This window comes from Chenopodium quinoa, unplaced genomic scaffold (genome assembly GCF_001683475.1).
Source record: "Chenopodium quinoa cultivar QQ74 unplaced genomic scaffold, ASM168347v1, whole genome shotgun sequence".
Classification (NCBI taxonomy): domain Eukaryota; kingdom Viridiplantae; phylum Streptophyta; class Magnoliopsida; order Caryophyllales; family Amaranthaceae; genus Chenopodium; species Chenopodium quinoa.
The window spans coordinates 1,349,381-1,369,779 of record NW_018744718.1 but is presented as its reverse complement, the minus strand read 5'-3'; the positions used below and the strand labels follow the sequence as shown (position 1 = coordinate 1,369,779).

Below are 20,399 nucleotides of genomic sequence, written 5' to 3'. Positions count from 1 at the left end.
AATTTCAATCTCTTGTATATCTAATTATAGACATATAAATAATCTAAAGATTAAATATTTAAAACATATATATAAATCAAAATGAATCTAATAAGATCCCACATAACTATTTTGCCCAACAAAAAAGTCAATAAAATAAAGATCAATTATTAAAAAAATGAAAAATGTACCGAGCACTGCATGTATTTTTCAAGTGTTGTAACTAAAAGTGACGGATGATATATAATTGTATTTTATAACTCACAACAAAAGCCATATTACACCATAAAAAACTTACAACTAAAAAGTGAATAATGTTTATATATTTTTAAGTGTTACATTTTTATACCTATGTAAGGGTATGATTATCAACAATCTATTTCTTAGTATATGCGTTCAAAAGCGTACCCAATAAATTTTGGGTGTCATGACAAGCTATTATAACTTGACTATAAACATCGATTATGTCGTGCGCAACGCGCGCGTAGACTCCCCTAGTATCATGAAAACATACAAGCTTCTTAACATTTGTATTTCTTTCTTTCAAAAAAAAAAAAAAAAAAAAAAAGGGTTCATGTGTAGGGCTCGGCTAGTGATATAGAGTGGCACGACGTGGTGCATCCCCAAACCAACCATCCAACATTACAACCTCCTAACAAATGCACATTAAACCTAACCCCAAACCAAATGTAACCATAATCTATCTCCTTTTCAAAGGCGCCAAATTTATTAACTTCCCCAAATGCGCCTTCCCCTTTCTCTCTCCTCAAACCACCTCTTCTTCCTCTCTCCCAATTTCAAACCCCCATTTTCAATAACTTCCTCAATTCTCCCAAAAATGGCGGATTCGGGTAATTCTTCTTTAATCTGGTTCAGAAAAGGGCTCCGAATTCACGACAACCCGGCTTTAGAGCATGCTGCTAATGGGTCGGATTTTGTGTACCCGGTTTTTGTGATTGACCCGCATTATATGGAGCCTGACCCGGATGTTTTTTCACCCGGTTCGTCTAGGGCTGGGGTGAACCGGATTAAGTTTTTGCTTGAGAGTTTGTTGGACTTGGATTGTAGTCTTAACAAGATTGGGTCTAGGTTGTTGGTTTTTAAGGGTGAACCTGGTGATATCTTGATTCATTGCTTAAAACAGGTATATTATCATTTAGTGATTGTGAATTGTTATGTATTTGTGTAGTTGCACTTGCTATTTGTTCCACATAGGGATAAGGTTGCGTACATCTGATCAAGGGTACAAAGTTTTTTTTAGTACTCCGTAAAAAAAGTAAGGAAAAAAAGAACATTTGGATTTGGGAACTCCTAGTACGTTAGATATAATGTTGGTTTGTACTTTTAGTAGTGTAGTATTGTCAAAGTATACTTGTATATACTGAAACTTTTTTAAAGGGGTTTGTTTGGAGGGAAAAGATGAACATTAATTTTTAATTATTAGTACTTTCTTTGGTTCAAGTTTTTGACTTTTGCACTAAATATTGAATATTGAACATTCTTTACAAGGAAATTGTGAATGTATGTATGGTCGTATGGATGATCATGTTTCGAAAATAAGTAGATATGTTAATTTGTTGAGCCATGAGCAAAACCATAGGCCAGTGAAAGTGTTGTGCTGTTGTCCCGCATTAAGTGTAAAAGAAATGTTGAGCCCATGAGAAAACCTACATGTGAGTGGTGTGTTGTCCCACGTTGGTTTAGTTTACAAGTAAGAGTTTGTATTAGGAAGTGTATCCCACATTGAAGAAATAAGAAAGTTGTGTCCACATTATAAGGCTAAGTGGCTACTCCCCTCATTGCCATATGGTTTTGAGGTGGAACCTCCTTGGTCATATAAAGTGGACCGTTGTGTCGGGTGTGGCTCAGACCCATTTATCAAGAAATGAGAAAGTTACACTCGTGGCCGAAGCTATTTCATATTGAAGCTTATTTGAGTTTGTTTTGAATGAATCATGGAACAAGTTGTACATTGGTCTTATATAGAGAAGCACATTTGAAGTTTTGCATTGATCTCACACTATTATGATCATGTGTGTTTTTTTTCTTCTTTGTGGATTTTATGCAGTGGAACATAAAGAAGCTTTGCTTTGAGTATGATACTGATCCATATTATCAAGATTTGAGTGCTAGAGTCGAGGTAATGTTGTGTTGAGCTTGTTTCTTTCTCCATTCCACAGTCTCTATATTGCTAGGATCTCGCTACATCTCCCCTGCTGTCGTCTGCATTTGATAATAGACCTGTTTCTGTTTTTATGTTTTGCATTTTGTTGTGTTCAGCTTATTGTTCTTCTGACTACTAGAAATTGATATTCACAGAAATATGCATCTCAAGAAGGAATTAAAGTTTTCTCTCCTGTGAGTCATACGCTGTTTGATCCTAGAGCGGTTATAGCTAAGGTAATCTTGACCTTCTTTTGACTCCTGAATTGCTTAATATTGGAACATGTGCTGTAACTGTTGTTGCAAGATGTATACTCTTTGATATTGTAAATTTGTAATTCTATTTTACAAAAGTTGAACAAAGATACATGGAATAATGCATGTGCAAAATTTAAGCTCCCTCTATTTTGTTGAACAATTATTTTGGCTAATACCTTGAATTGGCTTTTGGTTTACATTATGTTTTAACAGAATGGGGGCAAGCCACCTCTTACATACCAGTCATTTCTGAAGGTTGCTGGTCAACCCTCTTGGGCCTCTTCTCCAGTTTCAACTGGACCATCATCCATTCCTCCTCCTGGGGATATAGGTGATTTGCAAATTTCAAATGTTCCGACAATGGAAGAACTTGGCTATCTAAACATTGGACAGGTATGAAATGTGATACTGCCAACTGTTAAGGAGCTTTTGCTTTTAGTATTTTGTTGAACATATTTGCTAAATAAGTAAAGTAGTTTTGCAGCATGAATTTTCTCCATTTAAAGGTGGTGAATCTGAAGCACTAAAGAGGTTGAAGCAATCACTTGATGATAAGGTATGAATGTATGATGCTACCATTTGTAGTAAATTTGTAGAGTGGAATTCAGTTGCTTTCTTTTGATGTGTGCCTTCCTTGGATGGATAGTTTCGATTAATCCTTGTTTCAGCATTTCTTATGGGACTGTTGTATGAGAATGTACTAAGCCTAATAAAAAAAAAAATAAAAAAAAGAAAAGAAAAAAGAATTGGGGTTGCAGAATTTGCATTTTGCATAGATTGTTCTGCCTCGTAGTATTCACTATTGAATGGACAAAAACAGAAAAATTTCACTTCCTCAATTCTAGGGTTTGAGAACATCTGAACATGCTAGTTTTCTAGATTATGCTTTAAACAATACTTGTCACATCTTATCTTGTTAATTTTTACTAGAAAATTAGAGTGTCTGCTAGTTTAGTAATATAAATCTGCACTTTTAAGTTTCGTTATATGTGAACTTTAACGAGTCAATATGTATAGCAGCTGTACAAACGATGATAATGACCGATGGGGTGACACAGTGGTAGATCATATTGGTACATTTTTTTTATATAATACCATGAGAGTTTGTTCTGATGTAAAAATGTGAGGTTTAGTCAATTGACATGAAATAATAGTTTGTGTATAAGAAATTAATCTGGAAGTAGAATTTTTTGCTCAACTGCTGTTATGTGCTACCTCTCCATAGATCTGGAAAGTAGAAACATCTAGTTTCTCTGTTTCTTATTATAATCATCTGAAATCTCAACCCATTGCCCTGTGATTTTTCCTGACATCATTGTGCTTTTGTCATGAAGATTTCTTCGAATGGAAATAGTATATCTCCTGTGAGCAACTCTAAATTTGCAGCTTTGACGTACTTGATTTCAAATAGAGTCACTTGACTGCTGTTTTAGTGTTTTTTTAGATTTGTTTGTTTTTTCCCCGTCATGATTGACGTGGAATGCTTGTACCGTGTTTAGGTGTCTTTCCCACATTTGTGAATAGTTGTTTGGATTATATGTAATTATAATGCTTTCCAAATTTACTTTGTCTATTGCTGCAGGCATGGGTGGCTAAGTTTGAGAAGCCAAAAGGGAATCCCTCTTCTTTTCTTAAGCCTGCAACTACTGTTCTGTCACCATATTTGAAAGTAAGTGGTGAACTAGGAGTTGCATCAACCTTTTATCATGTGTGCTTGTTGGTTGTGGTGGTCAAGTCTGAAAGACTGGCTAAGACTTTAAACTCTAAAAGCACTTCTAAAATTTCTCTAAATTTATCTTGTGCAGTTTGGCTGTATATCTTCCAGGTACTTTTATCAATGTATTCAAGAAGTATATAAGAGTGTCAAGCAACATACATCCCCACCTGTTTCTCTTCTTGGACAGGTCAGTTTCTGAATTTGTGGCTAAATTGCTTTCAATTTTATTACTCTTGTAAAACGTAGTTCAAAATCTGCAGTTGTTGTGGCGGGACTTTTTTTATACAGCATCTTTTGGCACTCCCAATATTGATCGGATGAAGGGAAACCAAATTTGTAAGCAGGTATGTTACATGGTGCATCTTATATTAATTGCTTTCTTTAACTGCTTTCCTTTCTATATTCAGTGCCACATTTAGACTGAGTAATACAAAGTAATAGCTTTTCTTCGTATGAGTAGTTATGTCATATTGCCATACTTTTTCATGAAGTACTTCAACATTTCAGTAACATTATTTTTTTTGGAAACACAAACTTGAATATAAAGCATGGTCATACTTTTTCCTCAGTATGTATCAGTTTCTTGCTCTATGACGTTATGTTACTTTCCCTTTCCGTGTGATCATTTCTATTTTGGGGCCAGGGGGTTGCTTTAGCGTTTTTCCACAGACATATTTTGTCTACCATCCCCTTCTATCCATCACAACCTTCTTGGCATCTCTTGTTTATTTTGTCTAGTAATAGTCATTGGCTGCATAGGTTATGTTTGAAGATTAGTAGCATACTCGGACTTGTTTAGCTATCAGAAATGAAGAATTTATCTGTATTTATCATTCTTTCTTATACCTGCCATGAGAATCTTAAAATTAATTGTACTTGGTCTTGTTGCTATGAAATTTTGTTGCCAACATGAGTTCCAATGGTAAGTGGTGTCAGTGATGTTTTCGTCTTTACTTTTATTTCTCCGATTGAACCTCCTCTTAGAGACTTAGATTTATCTGTTATACTCACATGCAATTGCATCTTTGCTTAGTTATGAAAGAACTTGTTCTGCTTCATGACATAGATCCCTTGGAATGAAGATAGTGAGCTGCTTGCTGCTTGGAGAGATGGAAGGACTGGGTATCCTTGGATTGATGCCATCATGACACAGGCACTTATCTTACTTTTATCTTCTTTTGGGACTTAATACAGGCTACTTATTTGATGTTGATATATGTAGTCTTTAAAGAGTTTATGTGCCTTGCTTCCATAATATTTTTTTTTTGTCAATGTTCTGCAGCTTCATAAATGGGGTTGGATGCACCATCTTGCACGACATTGTGTTGCATGCTTCCTTACCCGTGGTGATTTGGTGGGACTTGAAAGCTTTTAACTTTTTTTTTTTGTTCTTTTTCGTTCCTGTATACTACGTATTAAACATTCTGTTAGGACTTTCTAATTAATTCTTTCTACTAACAGTTTATTCACTGGGAGAAAGGTCGTGATGTATTTGAGAGGTTATTGATTGACTCAGATTGGTCAATAAACAATGGAAATTGGCTCTGGCTTTCTTGTTCCTCATTTTTTTATGAGGTATGCTCAATATTTTCATGTTGAATATTGTATTTACTGATTTTATTTAGTGTCAAGACTGCCAACATTGAATGTCAAAAGATGTAGCGATCTTCAATTGGGCATATATAGAATATAGACGAGTGGCTATGGATACAAATTTGTAGGATGGCTTTTTTGCTCCTGCCAACTGTATTGCTTGTTTTTTTGCTCCTATGCTGCAGACACCATCACAAATTCTTTTTTACTTATAATTTAAGGATATCTTGTTAGCTTGTTGCTGTATGTGACATTAAGATCTAGGTGCTATCAATTATTATAGTTATGCTGCTTTTACAAAGTATGTGACTTTGAGACTAATCATCATGTCTTGTTTTCTCTGAACAGTATCACAGAATTTACTCACCAATCTCATTCGGGAAGAAACATGACCCAAATGGCGATTTTATCAGGCATTTTCTCCCTGTATTGAAAGGTATGTTGAGTTTATTAATATCGCCTGATATTTTCTATTTTTTTGAAGCTAATGAATGGTGAGTCATTTCAATGATCAGATATGCCAAAACAATACATTTATGAACCATGGACAGCTCCCAAGAGCGTCCAAGTGAAGGCTAAATGCATAATTGGGAAAGATTATCCAAGTCCTGGTAAGTGAACTGACATTCTCCTAAAGACATTTATTAAGCTGAAATACAAATTCATTTGCTCTTTTTTCTTAGTTGTTTGAGTTGGCTCAACCGTTTAATTAAATCAGTTTACCCAGAAGTCAAGTTAGCATTTCACTTGAGCTAGCATTTTTATGTTTGCAATTTTTCGCTGTTCATATCCAGAAATTGCCAGGGATCTTCAAAAGTTTTTTTCTGGCTTATGGCATAGGAGCACATGATCTACTCACTGTATTTGCATAAGTAATAGTGGATATTATAATGAATGTTTTGTTGCCTTAAATTTTGACATGAAAGTAAAGTAAAGAAGTTTATTTCAACAGTAAAAATCTGATGAATTATTTTTCTCCAATACAAAAAAATATTGCATGGTTTTCTTTTGAAAGGGCAATCGTTTGGATGTTTCCATCATTTTCTAGTTCAGCTGTTCTGTCTTTTGGAATATAATATACAGATTGAACCTTAAGTTATGTCAAGTATGTCAGATTGACATTAATTTCGATTATAAAGCAGTCTTGTATTATGGAAAATTGGAAATAGCTAATGTTTAGCAAATGAGATTGGCATTATGATGAAAATAATGTGGGCAATGATAAATGTGTATGATGGCTATTGAGGAGATTATGATAGAGTGGCGTAAGATTTCCATTTGTTTATTCCTCGTATTTGGAATACATGTTTATATATGTACAGTTTTAGTGAGATATTTTACAGTAAAAGTAAAGTCCCCTCCACGGCTCCACCCTCCCCTAATGATGAAGCGTACATGGCAGATTTAGGATGTGCTCAGTTTCTTCCCTTATTTTTAGTTCATGTTCTTGGGAGCATGAAAAATTGTTTTCATGAGCTTGTTTTTCTTATGCCTTTTGTTTTCCTGTTACCGTTCTAGCTTTCATGGACTGTTCACATGTATAAATGACTCCTTTTTTTATGTGTTTTTCTTCCTTGAATATAGTTTTCTTGTGTCTTATAATTTCTGTGTTTCCCTACCAGTGGTTTCCCATGATTCTGCAAGCAAAGAATGCAAACGGAAGTTGGCTGAAGCATATGCATTGAATCGTCAGTTAAATGGTTCTGTCAGTGAAGATGATCTATGCAAGTTGAGACGGAAATTAGAGGAAGATCAGCAGATACAGAAACCTGCTGCTAAAAAGCAAAAGCAGAAGTTAATTACTGATTAACACTAGTATCTTGATCCGTAGCTAGGCTGATGATCTTGATTAGTATAGTAGTGCTGCAGTGCACTAGTTCATATTTATTCTAACATCAAGTTGAAGTTTGTAGGAAGTTGTGATCTGTACTTCCTGTAGTATTTGTTCTGATATAAATGTAAGTATTCAACCAGTTCCCAATTCCTGTGTAGGACTTTTACAAGGTCAAAGACAATGTAACATTTATTAGGAAGTACTACATAGGGTTAATTTATAACTCGATTGTCTGACTTTTAGAAAGTTAGAGCCATAAGACATTAACATTTACTATGGAATGCTGCATAATTTACCACTGGAGGGCTAACAACATCCCCCCCCCCCTCTTACCACTGGAGGGCTAACAACATCTCCACCCCCCCCCCCTAGCCCTCCCCCCTGTTTTGGCCTTTCCTAGTGATACTCTTTGGTTGGCACCAACTTTTGTTTGCTTAGGTACCCTAATGAATCCTGTAACCTAAATAACTCTTGTTGGCAAATGGAGAAAGTATGTTTACCAAAAATTCTTTCTTTTAGAGGAGTTTCATTCTTGGTCATTTGTAGAAAGATTCCCCATCACTCACATGGTGCAATATACATCTATAACCACTTTCATCAAATTGGTCGTGTATAACTTACATAATCCACATAGATAGTTCATTTAATCATTGTGTCTTTTGTTTACAATTCGAAACGTTGACTATGATATTTTCAAAATATCAACTAATCATTGTATGTGCTACATGAATTAAAATTATGAGCTTACTGACGAAGATGTATATCTAAAAGTGACGTTTAGCATTCCCTCTGTTCCTTAATACTTGCAACACTTGTCTTTTTTAGTTGTTTCTAAATTCTTAAAATTGCTTCCTACCTTAGTATGAGATCACTAACCCTACTTTATTGTTTCTCTAACCCTAATTGCACTATTTTTTTATTTTTTTTTTCATTTCTCTTTCTTACAAACTATTTCGTATCAAAACTACCCCCATAAACCCCATTTGCACATCGAATATCCCTTTTGCTATACTATATTACTATCCACGAGTTCTCCTTAAATTATTCGTAAGTATAAATGTTGTACAAGTATAAATTAGCGGAGGGAGTACATTTTATAAAAAATATTATATTTTTTAAAGTTAAACCAATAATAACTCATAGTCGGCATAGGTAGAAGACTCTGTAATTCATAATAGAAACACCTTGACAATAATAACTCATTCACTTGAATTTCATTACTCCGAAGTATTACTCCATACGTACATGGTGCATTGTATTTATTACCACCTACCAAACCGAGCATACAAATTCCGAAAGAATTGGAAAGTCTACTCAAACCACTGCAACCCAAATCTAGCCCCACCCAGCCCAACCCCAAGGAAACAGCCGCCCTCCCTTCCTCCACACCCATTTTCTCTTCTCATTTCTACCCAAACTAAGAGAGAGAAATTTCCCCCAATTCAATTTCCCCCAATTCAATTTCCAGATCAACTCATCGATTCATCATCTTCAACCATTAGGGCGTGACCTAAGATCCAGAACACAGTTCAATCAATCAATCATGTGGCGAAGACTTGTTTTCTCTCACCTCAAATCCCTTTCTTCTTCTTCTTCTTCATCTTCTTCCGCCATTGTTAAACCTTCATTTTCTTCTCTTTCTCATCGTCTTCCTGCTGCTACCTCCGCTGTTCGATCCTCCTCATTTCTTCTCTCTCGTCGCCATTTCTCCGCTGAAGCCGGTAATTGATTTCCCCTTTTTCTAGGGTTTGATTCAGATCTATTGTTGTTGATTTTTTTAATATTTTAAATTGATTGGATTGTTTTTGTTGTAGAAGTTTCAAAGACTAAGGTTGAAGATGTAATGCCCATTGCTACTGGTCATGAGCGTGAAGAGCTTGAAGCTGAGCTCCAGGTTTTTACTTTTTTATCATTATTGAATGAATGATTGTTGCATTAATTTTGGGAGATTATGAAAATTTTCAATTTTTATTGAATTATTTGTGATGATTTTTTTTAGGGGAAGGATATTCTGGAGATTAACCACCCTTCAGGTCCTTTCGGCACCAAGGTTAGTTTTTTTTTTTTTTGGATTTTGCTTTTGCTTACATTTGATGATTTGATACTTATTTATTGTGATGGATATTGGTGATATTTTATTTGTTAATTGTGATGGGTATTGCTGATAAATTAATGTGATTGTCAAATGTGGAATTGTTTAAAGGTTGTATACATTGTCGTGTTTAAGAATTGCTTGAAATTTGCTGTAATTTGACACTATCTAGGAATATAAGAAGGGAGAGAGTGAGTGAAATGGGCAATCATTCATTTTGTTTGGGTTGTTTCAATTAGAGAAAGGGGTATAGCACCCTATGTTACTCGGGGACTCTTCATTTCACCTCGACTATTTGAAATGGGTATTTGACATGTAGATATGACTCATGGACCCTTGTCTTGTGAGTTATGACGCGTTATTGGGAAGAACATGAAAATTTTACTTTCCTGAGCTGTTAGACACTTACTAATACCTGTATTCCATACAAAGTAGCCTAGGCGCTTGGGTGTACCCAATCCAATTACTTTAATCAACCCTGGTAAGTTGGTTTTTAAAATTGCTGCTGTAATACTGATTGTATATTGGCCATTGCAAGGGATGCCTGCATTGAGGATTGTTGATGGTCCTTTTTGTAATGTGGTTGCCTTTCTAATTTATGCGTGTGATGAAATTTTTTCGTGTATGGTATCTCTTACATAGTTACAAGTAGTCGTCATGATGCTATGTATCCCAGTGCGATGAAAATATGTAATGTTTAGAGTATAGACTGCAAAGGACTTGATTGGTATGCTGTCTTCTCATGCCTTCATATTTCTTTCTTGTTTTAATCTCCTGAAATCAGGTGCAATGATTTTATCATGTAGTTGTGTAATATAATGAAATCAGAGCGTATTACTTTTGAACATTATGATTAGGGTTTTCTTGTATTTTCTAGTCTTGAGACTCTTCATCTTTCATTTTAATGTGATGCCAAATTTCGGTGCTTTAGTTTATTCTCTTAGGCCGGCATTAATTTTTATGATTTTTATCAAAACTTTAATTTCCTTAAAGCCTTGATATTCACCCTTCAAGCTTGTCTGCTTCAATTTTTTTATAAACCCAAAAGCTTTGCGTTTTTTTTTTCTTTTCTTTTTTTCCTGTTAATATCTTACCCCAAAGTCCCTAATCTAATATCAGTGCTTCTAAACTGTCTTTAGTCAGGGAACCCCAAAATGGCAGCTCAGTTTCAAAGTCTACATTGATTAACTTTAGAATTTGTTCTCTATTTGCGTTGATTATACTGTAATGAGTAGAACATCCCAGGAGGTTAAATATTTTTTGGTCTTTTTAGTCCTGTTTACTATAATGTGCTCTTTGTCTTCAGTATTCTTCCTATATTTCAATATTGCTTTATTTATTTTCAATATCTTTTTATCCTCCTGTTGGACTTTATAATGCAAATGAAGTAACCTGTAGTAGGAAAAAAAAAAAAAAATCTATGCTCAATTTCAATAAGATGGTTATTATATGATCTATTCATTTTCAAATTAATGGTATCTTGATATTAAAATTCCAAAGAGCATGATGTTGATTTAGATGGCTTCTTTCGTAAACTCTTTTTAAAATGTCAAGCTTGCTATCATTTACGAAGTATTGTACTTCTTTAAAATTTTAAACTGACTAAAAATTTATAGTTAATATGTTGGTCTGTCAACTATGTTGTTAAAATTTATATAGCTTGAAATTTTCTTCACGTCCCATCATTATACGGAGATGATCTACATGTTGATTTTTAAATTTTGTGCTAACTTTGAATTGCTATATATGAATGCAGGAAAACCCAGCTATTGTTAAGTCTGTCTTTGACAAAAGAATTGTTGGATGTCCTGGTGGCGAAGGAGGTCAGTATTAAGTCTTTTTATGTCCTCTTCTAGATACAATGTCATCTCCATTTTATTAATTCCTGAATATTATTTTGCTGTTTCTGACATGTAGTAAAACCCTTTAAATCTGTTTAACTCTTCTTTTCCCAGAGGATGAACATGATGTTGTCTGGTTTTGGCTCGAGAAAGACAAGCCATATGAGTGTCCAGTCTGCACACAATACTTCCAGGTTAGTGCCATACTCATGTAGATCCTTGTCATAACAACTTTGTCAACTATGATGTGGAGAATCTATACTGGAAATTCGGTGCTTTGTCTGTGAATCATACGCATCTCAAACTGGACTTGACATGTACTTTCTCTACTTTTGTACAGAAAAAATTAGATGATGCATAATCTAAAATATTTGTTAAAATGATTATTATTTTTGACAAGTGAGTAATATTAGCCACATTTTTAGATTGAATCAGCTACTTTGAATTTTCTGCATATTTTCTTGATTTGGTCTGGAAGCTGATAGTAGCTATCTGGTTCTTTGAAGAACAGTTCCAGTGTGCCACCAAATTGCATTTTCAAATTCACAATTAATTGCATACTGTAACCTATTTTTAAGTGCCAAATTCATTTACATGTTTTTTAAGGGTAGAATTATATAAATAAAGCTAGATAATGTCCTTCCAACAACTAGTCTTTGATGAGATTGGACATATTCTCATACTTTACATTCTTGCTTTTAGCAAATTAGGGTTATGGGTGATGAGAACATTGTTTTTTTTTTTTTTTTCCTTCTGATTTAAGGATTATTCACGCAGTTTGGCTATTTATTCTCATCCTTTACATTCTTCAATGTTTTTGTCTATAATGTTGGTTTTATTAGAAATGCTTATTAATTGGTTAATCTATTGCAGTTGGAAGTTGTTGGCAATGGCGGTGACCCTGAAGGGCATGATGAGGATGAAGGCGAACACCACCACCACCATTGATTGTAGTTTACGATTTTAGTGACGTAATAAGATCTGGTGAGACAATGAGACAAGTTCTGTGAAACTTCTGCTGCTGCTTTCCAATTGAAAAGCGAAAAAGCTTGTTTGTTTTTTTGATGGTACCTTAGACGGATGCTTGTTGGTAACAATTTAGCCCGCTGCTCTATTTTTGAGATAAATACGAAAATGTTGTTTCTTTACCATTGAGCTGGTAATTGGAAGTATAAATTTCATTCATGATCTTTGCTGCTTGGGCGAATAATCCATTGATCCTTTTGCTGCATCACTCAAAGAAAATCCAGTTTGAATTTTCATGTTGAAATAATGTAATGGTTATGCTCAGTTCTGCTAGGAACTGGCAGGCTTTCTCTAATATTATGATCAACTATTGCAACGCAGATATTGAAACTTCATGGAAATACCAACAGGCCAAAAAACATCTGCATCACAAATAAGTGAATAGCCCCGCTATCATAAAGACCAGGGTACTCTTTAGCCGCCTTCTGCGTTGAACTTCTTATTCAGTCTGCAAATTGTGATTGATTGCAAAAATTTCCGGGTAGAAAACATTATCCAGAATTTCGCTCTGCAGGGGTGTCTTGACCTGTGGAACAAGCATTTGTAAACATCTCCGGGTATATTTTCTATTTCCCTGGATACCACTTGTGTTTGCGCTATGGAGGAGATTTTTCCTCCGTTCTTAGGTTTGAAATGACGGAAGCTTTGCAATGGATCGGAGAAAGTGGAAGAGATTGGGAAGCCCCATTTTAAGATTAATAAGTGCTCTCATAATAAGTAATAACTACTCACTTCGTCCCTTAATTAGATTCCTATTTCTCTCTATTATGTGAGGAATAAATGATAGGCACAACCTATCAAACTAAAAGACAACCATTAAATGACAGAAAAAAATTTAGGCAGCCATTCGCTTATAGCTTTGATCTCCTCCTTCCTTTACTTCTGGCTACTCCAATGCAAAGTTTTCTTCCTTTCAAACCTAAGAATGGAGGGGAGGGAATCTCTAACGTACATAGTACACAAAAAAAGGAAACCAAGAAGATAAGAGAAAAATATTAAATACGTATGTAATTATGCTGAAATGCAACTTATAAAGTCTCAAAATTACATGATTTTCAACTCTTATAAAGAAGCCTAATAAGTGAGTTTAGAACTCACTATCAAACTTTACATAGTTCTATAAACTTTTTTCCACCAAAACTATGTTTGTTTCTAAACATCTTTTTTTCCCATTGAAAGTCTTATAGACTTATAGTAGTTTAACTAATCTTCGTACATTATTTCTTTATCGTATAAACTAATTAGTTTTATTTCAGAGGTATAAATACTTGTTAAAATTTTTCAAATTTCAAATATGCAAGATATAAAATTCTAATCAATCTATTTCGTGTAAACAATCTATCGAGCTTGAACGATTTAGGTCAAAATCTCAAAGACTTGTATTTGAGTATTTCTCGTATTTATAAACTTATAGTAAATTGACAAGTAGCTAGTATTGCTAACATGTTGGGGTGGAATAATACAATTTTGTGGGTTTGAATTTGTTGCTGAGAAAAAAAATCTCCACTACTCGAAAATGTCACTATTTCTTGTCTCTTTCTATGTAGTGTTCAAGTTGTTCCCATGCATGATATTTATCAAGGAGGCAACCATATTATTGTTCAGAATCTACACATACATTTTATTCTCATAACATTATTTAAGCATCCATCTCCATCACATTAATTATTACAAAGGATCCAACATTTTTTTTTCATAATTTTCGCTCTTTTGCCCTCCTGCTTCTTTCTACGTGTCAATTCTCGGCGTAGAAAATTTGTCTAGAAAACATGATTTAAACTATACTTAAGAAAAGATATAGTTAAATCTAGAAATTTTGTCAAAAAATAAAGACTTATGATTGACTTTTTGTAAGAACTTTTTTTTTTGTTTTTTTTTTTTTTTGTAAATATTAATTTTTCAAAAACTTTAAAAATATGGCATAAAATATGAACTTAATTAATTGTTAAATTGTTATTTAGCTAAGGCGGTCTTATTTATGACTATTTTTAGACCATGTCAACGATCAAGCCGTCTGATAGGAAAAATATAGTAACTCCTAATCGTGATTTATTTGTATATTCATTAGGTAAAGGTTTTACATAACATTCAATGACAATAAATTATACTCCAAAAATTTTGAGGGGTACTGTTATTGTGTATCCAATATCAAATTGAACATTTCAACATAATTAAGATGTACCCAAAATCTATACCAAATGTATAAGCCAAATGATTAACAATTGGATTTCTTTTGTTTGGGTTTTTTTTTAAAATATATATAATGAATCAAAAATAAATTTTCAGGTTACTAATTCCATGATAAATCAACAAACATTTATTTGTAGTATTTGCAATCGAAGACATATTTTCGTTTTGTTTATTTATTTATTTTTTTTGGCGGGTTGTGTTTTCCCTACAAACAAAAATAGACACATAGCAATACTTGACGAATAATAAATTTCCATACTTACCATTATTATTTATTTGCTTATTTTCTTTTTTACGAAACTTTTCGAGGAACTTTCTATCATGAAAACTCGTATAGGGTTCACCTTCATATGAACTTTCTATCATATGAATATTAATTAGTCGTTGTATAGTACAGTAAAAAAGTGGGGAATAATATCTGTGTATTGATTCTAAATGAACCGTTGTACACTAAAATGGAAAAAGAAGCTAGAAAAAAAAAACATACAAATCCAAAAATTGATGGACAGAAATATATATCAAATTATTAGCTAGCATATTCTTTTATTTACCTTTCTTTTTCTTGAAATTCTATGTGTGAATTAGCTAGCATTCAAAAAGTTTGGTTTACGAATGAATTGAAGAAGACTTATTATATTATTGTCTTATGGAGTATGGACAATTGTAACGCAAAAAATACAAAAATTAGAAAAAAGGACCTAAACCTTTTTTCTATCTTCGTTTGATGGACAGCCACACCTAGTTATTCTATACATGTCAAGTACTCTATTTTTTTTTTTAAGTTTGGTTCACAGTTGTGAATTTGTGACTATGACAATTGAAATGACTTCTCAAATTATTGAACTGTTTATGAAACACGATTGGTATGATTATTACCTCTCATATCTCATTTTACTTGTCTTATCTGCTTTATGTTTATTTTCAGGTAAGTATAATGAGTTAAGTTAAGCAGTTAATTTAACTTCAGAGAGGACAAATGGATTAAAATACTTTGTATAGAATAGTAATTTTTCCAGGTGTCCTAGGTTTTGTCCATCCTCTCCACCAATTCCTATTATTTACGTTTGTATTATTTATTTGTGAGAATTAGACAATATAAAACTAAGAAGAAAATTCAAACCATATTAGACAAGATTAGAAAGAGACTAGACCACACCACCATATAAAATTAGTGATTCAAAATACACTAGATGATTTCAAAGATCAAAACAAAAAGATTTAAATCTGGTCATACGAGGCTAGGCTAGACCTAGCAAAAATACATACCGGCCAAAACACATCATACAAGATCAAGAGAGCATATTCTTGTTACGAAGTACTGTATAAAATTGAAATATAGTTGTTGTTGAAAATGAACGAATGTGTAACCCTTTAAAAAGTGGTTGCATTTGGTAAGTACATATAACACTTTTTTAAAAAAAAAACGGGAGAAGTATTTTCTTCCTTTAAAATCAACTATAGTATCATGGTTTCAACTTCATTCGTATTATTGTTTTTATAAAAATCAGACTAGACCAAATCAAAAGATACCCAGGATACACACTTATAAAGATACAACAAACAATAAATTAAACCAAAACAGTCTTTTAAATTAAAAAACTCATATCATACTTGATCATGCCAAACCTTATAAAGCTCAAATTAGAATAACCTTTTAAATAGCCTAAGGCATAGGTGTTAAATTATCAATGAATATAATTTTCATCTATTAATAGGAGGGCTAAGGCTTTATTGTCAATAATTAAATAGTAACATCGGATAAAATTACTCTATTTTTGGAGAGTTTTCTACTTTATTCTTAGTACCTTTCCTCATTTCTTTTTTAATTTTAAAAACTTACACTTTACTTAAGTAAGAGAGCATTAAGTAAAGAAACTTGTATGAGTTCAAACTACTAATTTTTTTTTAGAGTGGAGGGCAAATGGATAAAATATCCGAGCAATAAACTCTATTTATATATTATTATATGCTTAAAAAAATACTCCTTGTATAAATATTATGTTTAAAAAAATCAGCCGTCCATAGCATGAATCAAATTCTCTTTTCACAAAAACCAAGTAAGATTCGTGTGATTTATTATTCAAAAACATGTCTCAATAGATCCAAAAGGTCGATGGTTAATGGTTACAAATTAGTTAATTATAATCCCTTTTCTTTTCATTAACTAATTATGCTATTTGCTATTCAAAAAAAAAAAAAAAAAAAAAAAACTAATTATGCTATTTATGGTACAAATACAATGGTAGAACAATAAAAGTCGGGATCTTTTTTTTTTTCTTTTCATTTCACTATTGCTAAATTCTTTTGCTAAACTCCATTCTTTTCACTTAAAATATTGGAAAATTGTACTTCCATGCAAATATGCAATCACTTTTTTGGAACTTTAATCAGAAGGAATTACAGAATACTTTTGCAATAGCGCTTAGCATAATATAAGTAGAAAACACAAGTTTATCAAATAGCAATTTCGTAAATAGATCTACAACTTTTTTATTTAATGCGGACACATAGTTGATATTATATGGATAAAGCTATTGATTTATTTATGAAAATGTCATTCGATAAAAAAAATCTGTTTATCATCTGATAAACTAGAACAAGCTATTATGTTAAGTGTCTTATAAAAAATTTGATGACCAATAATCAATATAATTGATTTCGATAATTTCATTTTCATATGTAGACAAACATACATATATTTATATATAAATAAAACATTGTCTACCTAAGAAAATGTCTTTTCAAGTAAAACATGGTTAATTTTTAGAGTCATACTATTTCTTTTCTTCTTTGACTTGTTAGTCATGCTAATCTTACTATATATGCACATATCTTATAAACCATGTATACAAGTACATGTAATGGTATTGACAATTGTTTAGGCTCTTATTCAAATGTACAAGACACACAATGAGTTTGAAAGGTGCATGCCATGTTTCTTTCCAAGCCATTCACATAATCACGCGCATACTTCGATGTACACGCATAATGTGCATAGTATAGTATCACTAGTCTGGTATATCACAAAAGCTTATACAAAGTATGATACTTATTTTAAGTAAGTTTAAAGAGCATTTATTGGTATATGATTATCATATGATAGTTAAGGAATTTGTTCTCACTCTCATGTGTGTAGCTTATTCCTCTATTAACTAACTAGTGAAAATTAATTTTCGAATCAACTTATAAAGTGAGAATAGACTCAAGCTAGGAATAAACGTTACCTACATGTATATGGTTAATAATATATATATACACCACTTGCCCACAACTTTATGACAACAATATATAATATGATATTATCATAAACAACACTATTAACTTAGGTTACATGCATATTTTGTAGTAAAGATATTCTTTCATGAAATTTTTTCTACGGAGGCGGATGCACGATGCTCCGCGCATCCGTTTTCTCTTTAAAAACGCGGAATGAACATTCCGTTGTTCAGTAAAGAACATACATTTGTTTTGTAAAGAACATATAGCTTTTTGATAAAGAACATCACATATAGTTGTATTTTAATGAACATATAGTTGTTTTATAAAGAACATATACCTATTTTGTAAAAAAAAAATCCAACTTCATATTCTTTATATATTTCTAAAGAACATCCGTAATAATAATTAAAAACATGATAATTAGAGGTGATCAACTTCGGCCCGACCCTACCTGGCCCAACCCGATCCAACCCGAAAATAGGGCGGGTTTAGACGAGCCTAAAAATGCATTTTTAGTTAAAAAATCCAAACTCGGACCGAAAAAAAGCCGGAAATCCAAATTAGAGCTGTATTGTAAAGAACATATAGTTGTTTTTATAAAGAACCTATACCTATTTTGTAAAAAAAACATCCAACTTCACGTTCTTTATATATATATCTAAAGAACATCCGTAATATTAATTGAAAACATGATAATTAGAGGTGATCAACTTCGGCCCGACCAAACCCGACCCGACCCGACCCGAAAATAGGGCAGGTTTAGACAGGCCTAAAAATGCATTTTTAGTTAAAAAATCCAAACTCGGCCCGAAAAAAAGCCGAAAAACCCACTACATTTTTCGGGTTTTTTGGACACGAGATATTATGTTATAGCCCAACCCGACCCGAATTTTTATCACCTTTAATGATAATATAATGTAATGAACATTATTTTTATTCAACCACCATAATCTAAAGACAAAATTCAAAGAACATTTCAAATTAAACAATTAACATATGTCACAAATAAAAGTACATTATTCTGACAATCAAAGAACATGAAGATAAAGAACATTATTTAATTGCACGTTATGTTCTTTACAATTTTATAACATGTTCTTTGCACTTTAACGGAATGTTCTTTACATTTCTATACAATGTTCTTTACAATTCTATAATATGTTCTTTTCACTTAAACTAAATGTTCTTTATATTTCTATGCAATGTTCTTTCCGCTTTTTTTGGAAGAGATGCACCATGTGGATCATGCATCCGCCTGCACTAACCATGCATTGATTCTTTCATAATAAGATAGGGTGCAAAGTTGACAATTTAAAAAAGCCTAACCTAAATTTGTACTCCTTTTCTCTTAAAGAAAAGAAATAATGTCGTAATGTTGACTTATTAATAAAGGTTCTTAGATGCTAATTTGTGATGCTAAAATTTCAACGGGGTACATAATTCAATATTATTATACAAACTTAATTACATTCAAAAGTCAACGAATTCACATAAAAATTAAAGTTAGCTTTAAGCTTTACTAGCTAGACTCCAAAAAACCATATAGTAATTTTACGTCGAGTGTATATTATATTGTTAATAGTTGTTAAATTAATGTTGATGTAGTATAGTAGATAATTTGTTACATTATTAATCATATTTGCATTTATAAATTTATAAGTGGAGATTGTGTATGCAATAACTAATTAATTTATATAAACAAGTTTTGTGTGGATGACAAAAAGAATAATTTGTACAATGGACGGTGCATTGAGTTGTTTCTTATAGGCATCAATAGACGAAGGTGCTTGGAAACCTATGGAAAATTGAAAGGTTATTTAAATTTTAAAAAGAATTGAAAAAAAATTATTGCTTAACAACTATTATAAAGAGGTTTGAGTCAATAAAATAGATGAAAAAGGAATATTGTTTACGTATAGTTTCTTATTGTAAAAAAATGAAAATAAAAGTTAGTACTCACTTTGTTCCTAAAATGCTATTATATTTTGTAGTTTGCTTGGTCTTCAATTTTTTTTTTTTTTGAAAGGGGGAGATTAAAATTCATTAATAATAAGCCATACGGCACTTACATAAGAAATCGTAACCGAACAATACAAAGACAAAAGAACCAATTACAAGTTCGAAATAAAGTAAACTACAATTGCACGCGCAAAATGACTTTCTGAAATACCCTTGGCTCATATAACGCTGTCCTACGCAGCCTCTTGCAAGGGGGTCTGGCAATATGTTGTAGTTTCTAACGTGAACCTTCATTGGCTCAGAATCCTGTACTCCTCGACCTAAAATCAAAATTAGTGTTGTACACTTCACCATTGACAAGACAATCTCCGATTCAAACGCGGATATCAGTATGGAAGCATAACCCTTTAGCCCAAACCAACAGAAGATCAAACCAAAGCCCCATAGCCAAAAAACCCGACTCAAATCCTGCACCAGAAGATCAGTACACCGATCTGCACACCCCATAACACACCAACACACCAACAC

General features: G+C 32.7%; 2 protein-coding genes across 3 annotated transcripts; both read left to right on the top strand.

Moving 5' to 3' along the window:
- Positions 1–118: 118 nt before the first annotated feature.
- Positions 119–7,767, top strand: LOC110703283 ((6-4)DNA photolyase-like). Its single transcript, XM_021881064.1, has 14 exons — positions 119–1,123; positions 2,048–2,119; positions 2,299–2,379; positions 2,614–2,793; positions 2,885–2,956; positions 3,983–4,069; positions 4,206–4,304; positions 4,378–4,461; positions 5,184–5,270; positions 5,400–5,471; positions 5,579–5,692; positions 6,059–6,146; positions 6,226–6,321; positions 7,333–7,767. Exons 1-14 carry the CDS (start codon positions 722–724, stop codon positions 7,518–7,520), a joined length of 1,722 nt encoding a protein of 573 aa, XP_021736756.1. The 5' UTR covers positions 119–721; the 3' UTR covers positions 7,521–7,767.
- Positions 7,768–8,874: 1,107 nt separating this feature from the next.
- LOC110703282 (cytochrome c oxidase subunit 5b-1, mitochondrial-like) lies at positions 8,875–12,708 on the top strand. 2 transcript variants are annotated; one of them, XM_021881062.1, is made up of 6 exons: positions 8,875–9,265; positions 9,362–9,438; positions 9,544–9,594; positions 11,393–11,459; positions 11,592–11,671; positions 12,351–12,708. In XM_021881062.1, exons 1-6 carry the CDS (start codon positions 9,088–9,090, stop codon positions 12,423–12,425), a joined length of 528 nt encoding a protein of 175 aa, XP_021736754.1. In that variant the 5' UTR covers positions 8,875–9,087; the 3' UTR covers positions 12,426–12,708. The 2 variants fall into 2 exon arrangements, with proteins under 2 accessions (XP_021736754.1, XP_021736753.1); XM_021881061.1 differs by having other exon boundaries at positions 8,878–9,265; positions 9,359–9,438.
- The last annotated feature ends 7,691 nt before the right edge of the window (positions 12,709–20,399 follow it).